Raw genomic sequence first — 17,354 nt, 5'->3', positions numbered from 1 at the left:
TCAATTCTTTGCAAGCACATGGCTTTATCTGGCAGCAAAAAATAGCTTTGACTGATACTGTGTCATCAGTTACTGGATCACAAGGGATATAGAATATAGAAACTCAAACTAATGTGTTTCAGAAGGCGATTTAAGGTGGCAGGTATATTTGAAAAGAAAGTGTCGAGATACAAACACGCACAATTAAAACATTTTAAAGGATACTTCAAAAGCTGGTTAGAAAGCCATGAAGCCTGTTTCAGTCAGGAATCCAGAAGTAGTATGGATGTGAAAACAGTCACAATCCAGTTGTATAGGAAAAAACCCAAGTAAGTGCTCACCAAAATCTGCCCTCTTTGGAATACCTCTTGAAATTTCTAGCAAAGATTAAGTACTTGTTTCTGGAAATACCAGGAGCGTGGCAGGGGTCAAAGGTTTTCTATTTTCTGTGCAACTTGTCCGTAATCTTCTTTGTCCAGTACCAAAGTGTCCCTTGGACTTCACTGGGATTTAATTCAACCCTAAATTCTGTAATAGAAAAAAAAAATCAATTTTAATATAGTAAGATTATTCTTGCTGCCCTTGATTAACAGTCACATTTCCCATAGCTATGCTAATATGTCCAGAAAACATAGGTCCACCTCCTTTTAATTTTTATCCTATTTGTGGAGACTTCTAATTCTCTTTTCCAGAAGATAATAAGGTAATGACATCAGTTATTATTTCAGTGCTTAAAAAAAAGTTCAGGTCCTGTGCTTCAGTAGTTATTTCACTGTGTGAAAGAGGAAAAGGCATATATACTTATTTGCATTTTTAAAAGCCTTATGCAAACTTTTATTTTCAGAACCATGTCATGAGATGTGGTATCTTCTGTATTTCTAATTCGTGTGATTCTAACTACTGGTCATCTCTATTTTTGTTTGGAGATGCACCTTACTTTGTGGTTCCTGTTTTATGCAACTGGAACTTTTTTCAGTTCCATTTATGCCTTTGTCACATTACAGAGACTATTGTAAAGGTATTGTGCATGAGTGGAATGCAGGACTCACTGATTTGTATTGGCTAACAGTATTTACTTCAGTCATTAATGTGATTTGCAATGCAGTAAAATGTGCATTATTATTATAAATGTGCATTTATAAATACATCTTAAAAGTGTCTGGTTTTCTTACTAAAGACATTATGACTTCTAGCAATAGTTGATTACAAAATTTACCTCATAAGAAATTTCAGAACGCTGCCATAACTTTATGTATATTTCTGAATATGAGCTTCAATGGCGCACACCCTCAGCTGATATGTGCTGAGGGGATGGAATCTTTCAGAAGCTCCAGAGTGAAAGAACAAGATTATTTTTCCTGTAGTGCAATTGCATTGTTTTTAAGAGCTCCATTGAAAGGTAATGAAGTGTTTCATAGCAGAGTGGTCATACATACCAAGTGATGAAGTTTTTTTGCTAATTCTCTTGTTCATAAATTATTAAAAACCCTAACATTTATCAGGGCTGCAGCAGTTGGACACCAAAAGGGGAGTTTGCAATAAGTTTTTTTTTCTGTCCTAGTTTTAAGTAACTGTCCGGGGTTTGTCCAGGATAGAAGCTCCAACAGTAACACAGTAGTAATTTTTGCTTATTTTTTCAATTGCTTTTATAGGTTTCTTTTTGTTTGTTCAGTTTTCAGTGTAAACAAAATGGTTGTGTCCAGGCTGTGACTTAGGATGTGAGCAGAAGAGATCTTTTTGCCACAGAAAATAGCTACTTGTGGACTCTGGGTCTCTTCTGTTATTTGCATGCATGTCATCTTTGTACAAATTGGAAGACTGGACATTGAAGCCTTTAGCAGTGTGTTTAACTATTAGTTTGAATTGTAATTCTCTTCAGAGAATTTTCTAATTCATATAAGGTCAACTACAAGAAAAGAAAAAGATTAGTGGATTTTTTTTCCTTCTTAATTATTCCATTTTTTTTGTCTAAGTAGCCTACCTTGTTTTTCAGCAAGCCAATAGCTAAATGACTTCATCTCCTACCAATTCCTAATGCACTTGTTCAAAGACCAGATGTTTCAAGAATGCAATTTCATAGTTTTGTTTGGATGGTATCCCACAGCACATCTTCTGAAAATCCTAATTTGTGATATTTTTCCCCAGGCTATTAAGTTTCACACTGGCTCTGAGACCAGTTACTAGAAAAACTGAGTGGCCTATGTTAGTGGGGCTATCCTTTTGGAACTAATTTTCTTTCATTTTGAGGAAAAAAGACTAGTCAGAAGTAAAATAGGATGAAGAATCTGTCCTCAGGATCGAATGGTGATCTTCCTGAGGTAGAAGAGGAGGGTAAAGGCTGTGAAAGTAATGTGAATCCATTGAAGAATGTGGCCAAAGTTTTCACCAGTATAATTTTATTTTTCTTATCAAGGTTTCACTATTCTTTTCTTCAGATCACTGTCTTGTTCAAAAGTTGACCTTGGCATACAATACCACAGTAGCATTCAATTTTACATACTTGTCTATACCATACTTTGCTGAGTCTTAGTATTTTTCTACAGGTATAATACTTTATTGATATGCTAGATTTTGGATGTCATAAATAAAAAATAATCTGTTCTGAATTCTGTAGCTCCAGATGCATTAAGATAAGAAAGTCCTATTTACTCTTTTCTTACATCTTGCTATAGATTGGCATTAAACCACTGTAAGGTTCCATGTGACAAAAACTTGTTTCCTTTTTTCAGCAAGTTTGCAAGCTACAACATTAGCACATGGAGCTCTGGCTCTAGTAAAGACAGCTAAAACTGGAATAGAAACTAGATCACAATTTCCACACTTAATAAGGCAGTAAGTCAGCTGTTACCACGGGACAGCACTGGTTGAATTGTCATAACCGTTCCACATGCATAAATCTTAGACTTGAGCCAGATGCTTCATGGTGTTCCTGCTGTGCAAAACAGCTGGAAATTCAGCTTAAAGGATTTGTTTCCTAGAGAGAAACTACAGGTGGCATAGAGTTGAGATAACATGAATTTGATGAGAAGATACGCCATACACTCCAGCTCCAGCTTCACTGTCGTGCCTTCAAGATGCATGTCTGATGCTGGGGTTTGTGCTGTAATAGGCAAAAAACGCAGTTCAAGACATGGGAAACAGTCTTAAAAATTGGTGCAAAGAGGTGAGGCTGCTATATGAACACACATTGTTGCAGTAACTTTTCTTTTCCTGCCTTCTTCACTTTTCATTGATTTTTCTTCTCTGCCCTGGACCTTCAATTTTGGGGTGATATTTTTTCTGGTACTGTAATCAGTTTGGACTCTGGGCTGCTTTTTAATGTCAAATGAAGGTAAATCTTCTGTATCCATCTGGAACAGATTCGTTGAAAATTAGCAGATATGTAGTGGATCCCCATCTAGCTGACTACTTAGTTCTCAAATGCAGATGGACTTTTGGAGGTTAATCTTTCTGAAGGAAGAACAGATGTAGTTAAAACACATTGGAAAATGCTTACAAGGAGTCCCCTCTGAGTAGAATTGTTACTAAGCTAAGGCTGCGGATCTATATCTTACTAGAAGCAATAAGAAGGTTACACTCAAAACTTATACACAGATTAACATGATGGCTCTCTTTAATTTCTCATATGGTGCTTAACTGCTAAGTAATTTTACTAGGCCATTTCTAGTATGAATCTTGTTCTGAGCTTAAGGGCCAAAAAAAAATCTACTGTAGGATGCCTTCTGCCAAGGGTCTATGGTGGATAAAACCAAACTAAGACCATCATTGAGGCTTTGCTAACACCCAAGAGCTGAACTAAGCTCATGTAGCTAAAGCAATATAACTGAACAAGTAAGGATAATGGTTGGCTGGTTAGAATGTGTTTATGGGAATGGAAATAAATTATAGTGCTATAAGCTGTATTTATAGTAATGTAACTGCAATAGGGTTGTACAGAGTAACTACACTGCCAGAAGGAAAAATCACATCCCTCTCTGGAATAATCACGTTGTACTTCTGTGTGGGGGGCAGGCCTAAATTAATTCCAGTTGCATTTCTGAGTACTTAAATGAGAAAGCTGCTTCAGTAAAAGCTTTCTTTGGCTCTGAGAGGATTTAACACCAAGAGGTGTTGAACATCTGCATCTTCACTGAAATCTGTGCAGTTCAAGGTACTGTAAGCTGTCACAGTCATGTGTTTCTGTCTTGACTTTAAATCACATTGAAGTAGTCTGGATGAAAATGCTTGGATGGCTGCAGGACATGACCATCATAAGACACCTTTGGTAGCCTAGTGTACCTTTTTTTCTGACAAGTCATGTCCCCAGTCAGTGGGAAGCAGTTTATCCCGAGTGAAGAAAAACGTGACAACATGTGATCCATTATGACAAATCACAGGGGCAGGCTGGGACACAAAAGCAAGTTTTGTTCTGTTTAGTAGTTTTATTTCCACTTTTTGCTTCCATAGCCTGCACATAACTGACGCAAGATTACAAGTCCAAGCAAAGCCTCACCACTTCTCTCTGGAGGCTCAAATAAGCCATATATTCTGCCCAAATATGAGTTTATATGTGTGTAAGAGGAATAGACTATCTAAAAGGCTGTTCCCACAAGAGCTTTCTCTGGCGTAATATTTAAGTAATACTTGTCAGAGTACAGTGATGTGGGTACCCTGAAGAGAAAGCAGCACAGAGATCCCAACATGTCCTGAAGATGTGAATTTAGATGGAAAGATACTCCCTTTTTTATAGATGGGGGATGTGGGGTGGAACTAGTGAGATTGAGTTTCAGATAAAACACAGCCAGCATAACAAACTAGTAGTTCTGCCGAGCTGAGGAGTAAACTAAGTTTGTTCAGTTCCTGAAATGAGTCAGTAGTGTTTTTAATAAAAAAATACTGGCTTATTTTAATTGGAATTTAATATCCCATTTTCAGGCATTTTGCTATTTAATCTTTGGTCCACGTCTCCTTTAAAGTCTTTCCTCTGAATTGGCAGTTCAGACTTAACCAAATTCTGTTACTATTTACAAAGTGCTACCACTTAATTTTGGTTTGGCAGATAGATTTTCTATTAATGCTTTTCAGATGGACGTGTATCAGATTTTGGTGGCAAGTTTGTTTGTTTTTTCTGCAAGGGGACTGTTATTAATTTTACTTCACCTAGTTTTTACCTTTCCTTTCTCTTCTCCAGTGATACTCCCCTTAGTAGCAAGACCACAGCTGAATTCAGTGGGCTCTGGGTCAGACCCTGAATTTGCTTACAGTCATCACAGAATCTTGTCTGAGGCTATTTCTAGTCTGCATCTCCATGAACCTTTTCATTTTAGTTCCATTTCACAAGACCTACAGTGTATATTTTTCTTCATAGTTTCCATTTATCGTCTCTGTTAAATGCCACAGGTACCACATGATGAAGAAGAAGGAAGAGAAACACACTTTTGTAGGGTTTCCTACAAAGCACATCCACACAGAGCGTAAAGTGTGGGGGGATGGGTTGCAGTGTGACCCATATAGACTACCTGGTCCACTTCCAACTCAAAGCAGAAGTTAACTTTGAAGTCAAATCCAGCTTCAACATTATGTTATAGATACTGAGGGCCTTATGAACATGAATTTTGAGTATCTGCACTGATGGAAATCCTATAAGTTCTTCAGCCCCTGCTCTTGTTCTCAATATTAAGATTTTTTTTGATGCGTATGTGGAATTTCCCTGCTTTGCTGGAGTTTTTAAATTGGATAGAGATGGTTTTGTATTTCAATATGGAATGAGTTTTAGAAAGATTTTTCTTTTTTTGAAGTAAAAGATAGTCCTATATAACAATAGTAAAATAAATCCATACACAGCAGTTCTGGAGGCAGGAAAGACGTGTGTAAGTAGCCAGTCGAAAAGAGTAAGATCAAAGTACCTCTTTTGGTAGAAGAAGGGAGAAGTTATGGTTACAAACTCAACATCTATAAGATGGGTTTTGTTATTTAACTTGGATTTTGTTTTGTTGGGGTGGGGGCAGGGGGAGTTGGCACCACAGGGCAAAATTCTCCATACATGACTGCTCAGAGCTATAACATTTCCTTATTTTGGAATATTTTCCTATTTAAAATTGTGATATTATATGCCATGACAGATTAATTAAATACACCAGTCTTTAGGGAAAATGCTCCAAGATGAGGGGATGCAGATGCTGCTTTTTCCAAATGTCTGAAAAATAATTAAAAGGGAAAAATCACAAAATGTTGAATTTGCACAGTGATGAGATTTAATTCTGGCTTGACTGAGGCTATCAGGGGTTGTACGGCTAAATCTGTTGTCAGCTGTAGTAAACACTTTCTGCTTCAATTTATGTGAACATTTGCAGCTGTTGAAGAGTTGAAGAAACAGGCATCTTTACTTCTCAGTCAAACAATACATAAAGTGAATTACACTAGAATAGATGATATGCAAAAACAGGTGACAGAGCTGTGCAGCAATAGATTGACTTATGGAAGAAAGTGTGAGGGACTTCCATTTTTATACTGATTACCTCCTACAGTCATTGAATTTTGAAAGTGGAGCTCATTTAATGTTAGTCCTTGAGAGAAAAAAATAATGCATTGTTTCATTTTATAGTTTACATGAAAGTTGTGTTCATGTAATTTATAAAGATCCACTGTATCCATTTTTAGTGATGTACAATACGTACCAAAATTTACTAAGAGGACTGTGCCATCCTGCATTTGTCTGTATGCTTAACTTGCTACAGACATGAACACACGCCATGTATTATTTAAATGTGTAAGTTGACACATACAATTTATAGAATTTAGAAGTGGAAAGAACATGAATTATACAATGGAAAGCTTTCAGCATGTTGCAGAGTTGAATGGTTTTAATGCAAATTGAAGACTCACATTAACCTTAAAAAAAAAAAAAAAAGAAATCAAAAGGACTAGGTGGGTTGTTAGATAATGGAGCTGGCCATCATGCCCATTGACCTGGCTCTCAGAAGTGAATTTAGCAAAGATCTCACTGGGTGGTAGCAAAAGCACAGGTGGCCTGAGCTGAAGGACCAGGACGATGTGTCCGTATAACTGTTTTCTGATTCAGGTAATGCAGTTTAGTGTGACCATGGCTCTTTCACATTTGATATGAAGTCGGCTTGACAAAGAGGTACAGGTGTCAAACAAAATTGCCACAACTGTTATAAAAAAGAGGGGTTTGGATGAGATGAAGGAGCCCAAGCCATCCAGAGTCTTTGCGGACACTAATGGGAACATAAAGAACGTAGAGAAGTGCCACAGCCAGCAAGATGGGCTTTCTACTGTCAACCCCAGTATCTGGATGCAGGGAAAACTGGGATTTTCTGGTGTTCAAAGAACAACTTTGGTTTTGGTTGTTGTTATTTTTTTAATTTCTAAAGTAAATGCAATGCAGTCTTGATACTCTTTTTAAGAAGGTTGATTGGGATGTGCCAATATAGCAAAATAAGCTTTCAAGATGAGCATGACACTGGGCACTTCAAAAGGCATCAAAATAGCAGTTAAACTTCTGTCCTGGAAAATGTCAGAAACCTATAAATAAACATAAAATAATACAGGATCATGAAAAAATAATGATATGCCATCAGTTATTGTTGCTGTTATTAATTCTGTTGTTCTTTTTTTTCTATCTACAGTGTATCCTATTCAGTGCATGTCTCTGAGGATTACCCAGGTACAGTGCAACATTCTTGTCCCTGACACATGTATGCATGTTATCATGATTTGCTGTATTCAGATGAGAATATCTGAAAGGGTGTTGATGTCTTCCAGGTGCATCCTTGTGCTAATCACTTTCCATGCGTTAGATTATTTTCACAGTCATTTCTCCTTTCCAGGCAACATTTATCAGCTGGGTCAGGGTGAGAAAACCTGGTTCACAAGTTTACAGAGGCAGGAGGTTGTGATGCTTTCAGTGTCTGGAGCCAACAGCGATAGGAGTGAGAAAACGCCCATCTCCTCTTTGGCATGGTAGATAAAGCTTGATCTTTCAAGAGGCTGAGCAGTCTGGCACAGGGCCAGCAAAGCACTTCTGTGTTAGACCTTAATGAGACTGCTCTCATTCTTCAAGTGAAGCCGGTGGACTGTGCATTGATGCTTCTCAGGGTCAGTTTGAGCCAAGAGTTTGTGTATGGGAATGTCTCTGGTAACGTAAGCTTGTAAAGCCATTCCCAGCTGGTCAGTCCTGCCTCCCTTTCATACTCTGAGCTGTGTTGGCAAAAGCATTTGTGTAACCATGCAGCCTATATAGAGAAGGGGAATTATTTATATGAAAGACAGACAGGCAAGAGCAAAAGCTGGTTTTCAGCTGGCTTGTTTCCCTGGTTTCCTTCACAGAGAGGCTGCACAGATAGTTCAGGTAGCACAGAGGTTAGCAGAAGCAGGAGGGAAGTGGGGATGAGGGCAGACCCAAGCTGTGCAAGTAAAGGTACATGGTAATACTGTTGGATTGTGTATTTTGCTCATTTGTGTATTTAATACTGCAAGTACCATGAATGATATGAAACCCTCTGGCCTTTTTTGATCTTTATCCATAATGTCTCGGTAATATTTTTAAAAGAAATATTTCTTGTTTCTTTTAGAAAGAAGTGAGGCTTTGATCTTTTTCACTGATAAGCAGTAGACTATACCTGTTCAAAACAGCAGTTTCAAGCACATGTAGAGAGAAATTGGCATCAGCAGTGATGCTAAATAGAGTCACAAAAGGTTAGGCCTTGGAAAGGACCTCTGGAAATCATTTAGTTGAACCCCCCTGCTAAAGCAGTATCTCCTAGACCAGGTTGCACAGAGCACCCAGATGGGTTTTGAATATCTCCAGAGATGGAGACTCCACAACTTTTCTGGGCAGCCTGTTCCAGTGCTCTGCTATCTACACAGTAAAGTTCCTCTTCATGTTTGGGTGGAACTTCCTATATTCACCTTACATACAATGGGTTATGTCAAGAATGCTGATAATCTTTATGAGAGAGGGATTTTTTACCAGTAAAAAAATGGAGAGAAAACTCCTAATCTATTCAACATGCAGTGTGGAAAGAATCATAGAATCATAGGGGTTGGAAGGGACCTCGAGAGGTCATCGGGTCCAACCCCCCAGCCAAAGCAGCTCCCCAGCTCATATTGCACAGACAGGCATCCAGACGGGTCTTGAATATCTCCAGAGAAGGAGACTCCACCACCTCCCTGGGCAGCCTGTCCCAGGGCTCTGTCACCCTCACTGTGAAAAAGTTCTTCTGCATGTTGGTGCGGAATTTCCTGTGCTCCAACTTGCAGCCATTGCCCCTTGTCCTGTCTCCACAGACCACTGAAAAGGGGCTGGCCATTTCCCCCTGCATCCCCTGCTTCAGATAATTATAAACATTAATAAGGTCCCCCCTTAGTCTTCTTTTCTCCAAGCTGAACAGTCCCAGCTCACTCAGCCTTTCCTCATAGGGGAGATGCTCCAGGCCCTCAATCAATCATCTCTGTAGCCCTTCTCTGGACTCTCTCCAGGAGATCCCTGTCTTTTTTATAACAGGGAGCCCAGAACTGGACACAATACTCCAGGTGGGGCCTGAGCAGGGCAGAGTAGAGGGGGAGGATCACCTCCTTTGACCTGCTGGCCACTCTCCTTCGGATGCACCCCAGGATCCCATTGGCTCTTAGCCACCCGTGCACACTGCTGGCTCATGGCCAACCTGTCATCAACCAGGACCCCCAGGACCTTCTCCACAGAGCTCTTCTCCAGCAGGTCACCCCCAGCCTGTACTGATACAAGTGGTTAATTCCTTCCCAGGTGCAAGACTCTACACTTGCTTTTGTTGAATCTCATCTGGTTTCTCCCTGCCCAGCTCTGCAGCTTGTCCAGGTCTCACTGAATGGCAGTGGAGTGTAAAGTTTCTTTCAGAGAAACTGAGATTCATAAAATACACAGTCATACCAGAGATATATTGATTTATTGATAACAACATTGACCTGGAAATGAATGGAGGGACAAGTAATTGAAAAAAAAGCCTTCATCATGTTATTAAGAATTTGGTTTTTAAAACATAAGAAATTGATTTATTCTTTTTAGAGATTAAGCCATTATGAAGGCACTAAACTTGACTTCTGGAAAGCTCTAACTACATGACAAGCTGGAGCACTAAACATGCTCCCACAGCACAGGAGATGTCATCTCCTGAGAAAATTCTATCTGACAGACCTCAGACTTCCCTTACGGATGCTGTTTGCAGCTTGTCCTGGTGGCCTACTAGCCTGAGTGACTTTGGTGCTTTAAAACACAGTGAATACTCTCTGCCATCACCTCCTACATTTTGAACTCAGAGAGAGAATTTGAATATTTTACACTGTAGCTAACATGGTGAGGGGGGTGTAAACCAGCTGCATATGTTTACTGACCAAGGCTTTGGAAGAGCTGATTTTATTCATATCTCAGGCTTTTGCAGGATCTGTTTGCTTTGTGATGAAGAGGTGTTTAGGAATGATAATGACTCTTTGCCATTTTACAGCTTTGATGCTAAAAATGCTCATTTTGACTGGTAAGCCAGATTCTTAGTCTCCTCTCTTTGTCCTAAATCTCTAACTTAACATTATTGCTGACTCTGTCCTCTCTGGCATCTATTTTAAGGGACATGTCAGGGCGCAGTTCTGTCAAGTGTGGTAAGCTCTGTGCTGATGTCCTCCTCCACCAGAAGATGATCTTCAAGTAACACTGCTAGCTGATATAGTTAGGAGCAACACATGCTCATCAAATTAAATTTCTCACCGGATAAATCTGTACAGATTAAGGCTTAAGTACATTAGTGCATAGCTGTACCAAAGTTGTATCCTCTGGAGATTAAGAATGTGTAACACACAGTGGACTGAATTTGGAAATCCAAGAAAGGATTGGTTGGTTATCAGGTAAATTGCTAATGGATGCTGTAAGTATGTGAAAATAGAACAGATAAAATTACTATACAAATTATGTTCATTCAGCCAAAATTGGTACCACCACAAGTAAATTTGAGATACTATAAGAAGAGCTTCGGGCACTGTGTATACTCCAGCTCCCTGCATTGCTGTTATGTATGCAGCATCACTGCTTTTGCAGTGATAACGATGTGTAGCTATTGTTGAGTTGCTTCATAAAGCATCAAAAGATTATAAACACCTGAGCATTAAATCGTACCTATGGGAACCATAATATGACATGACAACTTTCAATAATGGATGGTGTTTGAAAGTTTCATAATTATGAGTGAAAGCTAAAAATATGCTCACAGTGGCATACTGAAGAGCTTAATAGGAGTGGAGTTGAGACAGCAATGTCTCAAAGTTATATATACATCGCTGAAGTTGTGAAAATATTGTTGAAAATTTTAGATGCAGGTAATAACAGTTCTAACAAAGTATTTCTGTAACTATTTTCTCATAACATTGACACAACTGGGGAAAAATAATGCTCCTAAGGAGCAGTTATAGAATAAAACATCAATGAGTAGACTAAAGTGCCATTAATGTGAGTGGATCAAGACTCCTGTGAGAAGCATTAAAGCAGCGAGCATTTTAGTAATGAATGTATGTTTGGAGTGATACGTGTTGACTGCCTTAAACCTGCAGAACTGCAGTAGTCTTTCATCCCAGTGATTTGTGTATTACACATCTGTTAACAGAAACATCGTTTTCTGAGATCATGTTAGATTGCAGCAGAGATGGAGAGAACTGGTTTCAGGACATGTTACATTCCTCCGCTAGGTCCAGGCACTAGGTCCTCCGCTTAAAAAGAGGTGTATTCCTGGGTGTAGTGTGTTAGAAACTAGATGCAAACTAAAACCAGTATCTTAAGTTCAAGTTTCGTTAGACGGATGGAAGGGAAGAAAAAAACCCTAATGTCTGCCAAATAGACAAGGAAAACAAAAACTTGGCAGTGAAAATCATATTATCCAGCTGCCAAGAAAGAATGACAATGGGCATAAAAATATAATTAAAATCTATAAAACCTGTAATTGAGCAGTCCTTTTTTTCCATATATGTATATCTTGGTGATTGTCTATTCTGTATAGCACACAGTGTCGTTTTTCATACTTTTTAGTACAGCAGTAAGTTCTAGCACATGGGTTTCCTTTCTCTCATCCATATATATGGTGTGAGGTATGTTTAGATCCAAATGGTGGCCTCTGTTGTTCCAGTTCATTAGAAGGAAATGGTTGTATATGTTGTATATGCCCGTATCCTGCAGCATGAGGAGTCTAACACTGAAATGATGGCAGCGAGGTGGAGGGCGCAAATAGAGGCACGGCATGAGGGTTCATGGAGGGGGTGAGATGCAGGTGTCCTGGAGGCCCAGTTCACAGCCCGTCCTGACTGTGGGAGAAGGAGTGAATGCTGGCAAATGACTGGAACCTCATTTTATTTGCACAGTTCTAAAACATTTATGCCAAGTGCACAGCCAAGCAGGCACACACTGAGCTGGTGAAGTGGGTTGCTGTGCCTGCTGGGGTGCAGAGCTCAGGGAAAAATGGTGGTGGCCTCCAGCAGCCGTCGCTTGCTCGCAATAGGTGTGTGTTGAGCCGAGCACACATCACTCGGATTACCTCATGGGCCAGCACAGGAGTGGAAGCAGGTGAAGGTGTGGGATAAAGTCAGACTCTGAAGATGTGTGTGAATGAGGCAGAAAGGCTGTTTCACAGGTCATGGGCTGGGAAAACCCCACCTGCCGCTCTGTGCCTGGCTGTGCAGCTCCCAGATGGCACCACACCTCTGCAGGGAAGGAGTGGCAGCACCGGGACATCATCTTGATATAAGCTGCGAAGAACCTCTGTACTCCACACGATTATATTACTGAACATATTGCTCAATTAATGTTAACATCTTTAACATTTCACTTGAAACACTGCAGTCGAAGGCTTTGGGATTGCAGCAGTATGTATAAAATTACCTGTGAGTTCATGCTCTTTGCTGATGGGGAACTGGAGTGTTCATAGTGAGGATAGATCAAATCCCCATTTGAGTTCTCTTATTTGTCTCTATCTGTGATTATCCTGTCAGGCTTTCTGCTTTAGAGCATAAGTTTCAATTCAGACCAGATCAGTAGAAAACAAAATATTATTACTTTCATAGGCAGTTCAGCAATTCATGCAAAATTAGCTTCTGTAGATACTACATAAAAACTCGCTGCTTTCATTTGTTGTTATTAAATGTTTGGTTGGAAAGGAAAAAAAGAAACCAAGCCAAAAGCACAACACACACATCCCCACTCAGCGTAATCCCTACATTTTTTAAGAAAATTTGGGATAGACTTTCCATATTCATATCCATACCTAACATTTTTGTGAAGTGGGAGGATTTGTTTTTTCCTGAATCAGGCGCAGGAAAGGTTATCCACTGATTAGAAGATACTTCAAACAACCTTTATGTGACTAGGCAATATGAGGCACAGGTATTTTGCATAATGGGATGTTAACACCCAGCTCTGAATGCAGCCTTCACTCTGCACAGCAGATCTAGCTCGAGTTTTGCTGTCAGAAAGGCTTCATTTTGGAAAAGGTTGCCTCACAAACCTTATAATACTTGTGGAACAGTGATTGACGAAAGCCATGACATTGGCCTTCAGGGCTTTGCCTGTATAAAACTTGGGTATGAATGTACCATCCTTTTGGTATTTTTCTTTTTGTTATCAACCTCAAGGGAAAGAAAAACACAGACCAAGAAGATGGTAGTGCTCTGCTTCCCAAGCCGTCTGGGGAGTGGTTCCTTATGGTACAAGGCTGGGCTGGGAAATGTGGGAACAGTGTAGCCGAGCACAACTGGACTTCAGCATGTAAATTGTTTTTCTTTTGTAGATAATACTTACGTTTCCAGTTCTGATAATGATGAAGATGTGTTAGTTACAACAGAGCCGATTCCAGTAATTTTCCACCAGATCGCTACAGGTAATCTTATGTCCCAGGAGTTTTATCAAGTTCATGTTTTGTGAGGAAAGGCACAATGCTACCTGCACTTAAAGGGAGATATGTTAATATGTGCAGCTGTACAGTTTCCTATTTTTCTCACAGTCTTGCTGTAGTAAATTGTCCTACATTTCAAAATAGAAGAAATTAAAACATTTCTTTTGGGGATCACCACAGTTTTGCAGGCAGAATGTATTATACCCTTTTAATGTCCTGCAGTCTGTGCTAAAGCAGTTCTCCTTCACTACAGTTAGAAATGCTTAATACTTTCCAATTATAAGTTTTCATGCTCACTTGCTTAAAACTTCACTAAACCTTCACCACTGGGGATGAAAGAGTCTATAACTACCATTGCCTCTGGTGAATTATTTCAGGAAATTTCAAACAAAATGGTTCAGCTGTTTTGCTAAATTAGCCTATAGAAAAAAAATATATTTTTCCCAGTGATTTTGTGAATCTCTCATTTAAATTATTTCCGTACTTTCAAGAACTGTCTGATAGATGAAAGGCCATGCTTTTCAGACATATAGGCGCATTTATGCAATATATAATCAAGATTTGCGCATACTCTATAGAGACTTTCTAGATTTTTAGCAGCCAAATTCCCTGATGATTTCAGGCTGCAGGAGAAACTGCATAGAGCAGTCCTAATTCTGGCAGTTCTTCAGATAGGAACACTTGACTTTGCAGTCTTTTTATTATTATTACAATGCTTTAGGGCTTTTTTTGCGTAACACGGAATTATTTTGAATTCCACTGAAAATCGGTATGATCTTCAGTCTCTGATCTTATTTATACTGATGTAAAAGCAGAATAATTTTACTGAAGTTGGTACAGCAGCACTCAAACAAAAACTGGCCACTAAGGTCAGAAATTCAAGATTAATTTAGCTTGCAAATATTTCTGTAATTTAAGAAGAAATAAAGCCTAGAATAAAACCCTATGTATGTATAGAAGATGATTTGATTTGATTTAATTTTCCTGAGGGATTTTGATTTTTCATTGTTTTATAAATTATACAAAATCAATGATCAACACTAAACTGTATATCACAGATTGAGAAAAACAAATCTCCTAGGTGGAACAGCTGAGTTTCATTTTAAAGTTAAAAATCTAAGTCTTGTGAGAAGTAGGGGCTTCTTTATATTAGGCTGTTGTATAGTAAACTCTTTCGTGCTTTTCATGCCTGTAACCTTTTTCCCTCACTTGCTTTAGTACTGCAACTATGTATTTCAAGTCTGCATATGCAAAATTATTTCACATTTTTCACAGATGTTCCCTATTTTCCCTTTTCTTTTAAGAATTAAGAAAAACAAGTGATGTCAATTATTGCTTATCCATAAAATCAAAATTACAGAGGGAGAATGGAGAGGTAAGGATTTCTTGTATGCATATTTTAACCAAAGTTGTTTTCAGAAACAAGAGAAAATAATAAAATATGAATGTTTACCATATATTTGCTGTCAAATGTGTGCTTGCAGAAGCTGTACACATTCACATATTTTAGAAGATGAATATAGCTCTCTGGGTTTCATGTGTGGATCAATCAGTGAATGACTTAGTTGGGATAGGGATGCTCCCATCCTAGGAAATATGTTTTTGACATTTATTTCATATTTTTTTCTGCACGTTTTATATTTTTTTCTAGACCCTCCCAGTCTAGACTGATACAGACTTCTCCTGGAGAAGCAGATCATAATTCCATTACTTTTTAACCTACACTTTCACACAGAACCCTGTCCTATTATTAGCTCACTCCTGCTTAGTGCAGGCCTAGAGCAGCCCCACTGGAGGCTCTAGACCTCAGCATTGCTCCATTCACCATAAGTAGTGCTTGGGATATTAAGGCCTTCCAGTCATGGTTGTGTTTGTGCTGTACTTCTGGTGTAGGTCCTTCATCAGTCTCTCAGAGACATTATCTCAAGAAAGAAGCAGCACTACCCTGAAGCCTACAGGTCTTGACAGTGTTACAGACTCAAAAAAGTACCATATAGGGTCCTACCTCATGCAAGAAATTGAGTATTGTATGAAGAATTCAGGAGCTAGACCTAAAGACTTCCTTTGGTCAGCGTGGTTGCCGAGTTTCTTAACAACTACTTTTTAAGCCCCAGTCCCCATGTTTGATCCCCAAAATGGGGGTAAGCATGCCCAGAAATGCTAATGTGTATGGTTGGTTTCTTGAATAGATGAAACCTGACTTGATATAAAAAGCTACACTGTAAGTACTTTGCTTCTACTGCCTCATCATTCTATTCAGTGCTTGGCAAACATCAGTTGAATTCAAGCGCAGGAAGAGTTTACCCATTTGATTAAAAGCCTGAAATACAGTTAACATCTATAGGACAGGGTTTGAGCTTTTATATTATTTTTTAGTTGAACAAGGTACTGAAATGTGAAAGTACTAAAGAAAAAAACATGTTTAAAAAGTTTCTAACGCTGACCATTTCTGTTGACTAGACAGTTAGAGGTTTGGTTAGGATAGGATGGGTTTGCCACTATTCTAATATGAGGCTTTCATTTCTCTTTGGTTTGTGTTGAAATTTTTTTCAGTTGAGTTCTGTTTTAACACAGAATTCCCCTTAAGCTAAGGTTTTTATAAAACGAAGAAGACTAAAGTCACTTTGTTTCTTTTCAGTGAGGAAGAAGCAGAAATAATTTTTATGCTTTGCCACAGATAATTGCCATGGAATTGGCTGAAGTTAAATTTTTGTTCTCTGTATACACACAGCAAATAGAGCAGAGATTTAGAGGTGAAGTTTGGGAAATGGGAATTAGGATCTCTGGCCATAGAAATGGTGATAAGGGTATATTTGACATTTATGAATATATGGGATTGAGGGGTAACATCTATTATTTGGTTCATACATCTGATTTCTATTCCATCATGGCAGTTCTGTGCTGGACATAAGTACAGAATAAGCAGTGAGTACACTGTGTTCAGGTTGAAATGAGGAATTATGATCTTAACAGGTGTTCTTTAGAGGATCCCTGTCAGCATAAGGCCTAGAAATAACACATGGATTGTGGAAAACAAGAATTAATATCTTCAAACAGTTACATAATTATACCTAAAGGTTCCATGGGTGGGAAGCAGAATACAACACTTCAGCTCATGCTGAGTTGCAGTCTGTACCAGGATCAGTTCTATCTACTTGAGTGCAATTATTCACAGAGCAGCCTGTTTAGAAGAGGTTTTACCTGAGTAAGCATATTACTTTTTAATCCTTAATTTTTAAAGTCTCAGAACAGAGCTAGTTAGAAAATTGTTTGAACTTTTCTGGTAACAGAAGGCTGGTACTTGTGTTAAAAATAATAGATAAGCAGCGATGTGTCATTTCTTCAAAAAAAAGAACTTAAGACATCCCAGGCTTGGACTTGCATTATTTCCTTAAACGGTTAAAATTGATTTACCAGACTAAAGTAAATTGGAATTTTATTAGAACACTGAAAGACCAAGCAAATTAAGTCCAGAAC

At 38.7% G+C, this 17,354-nt stretch overlaps 1 protein-coding gene across 2 annotated transcripts in view; it reads left to right on the top strand.

Annotated features, from left to right (window-relative positions):
* Nucleotides 1–17,354, top strand: part of PARP8 (poly(ADP-ribose) polymerase family member 8) — a gene marked incomplete at its 5' end in the record, with an annotated part of 118,647 nt that overhangs the window by 45,247 nt on the left and 56,046 nt on the right. For both annotated transcript variants that reach the window (XM_084278302.1, XM_084278301.1), the window contains 3 exons: nt 7,608–7,645; nt 13,773–13,862; nt 15,182–15,252. In XM_084278302.1, coding sequence (XP_084134428.1) covers nt 7,608–7,645; nt 13,773–13,862; nt 15,182–15,252 — 199 coding nt within the window. The remainder of the gene's footprint in view (nt 1–7,607; nt 7,646–13,772; nt 13,863–15,181; nt 15,253–17,354) is intronic.

The sequence above is a fragment of the Gallinula chloropus genome, assembly GCF_964237585.1.
Source record: "Gallinula chloropus genome assembly, chromosome: Z".
In the NCBI taxonomy this organism is placed as follows: domain Eukaryota; kingdom Metazoa; phylum Chordata; class Aves; order Gruiformes; family Rallidae; genus Gallinula; species Gallinula chloropus.
Note: the sequence above shows the minus strand (reverse complement) of the source record. Positions and strands in the feature narration are given on the sequence as shown.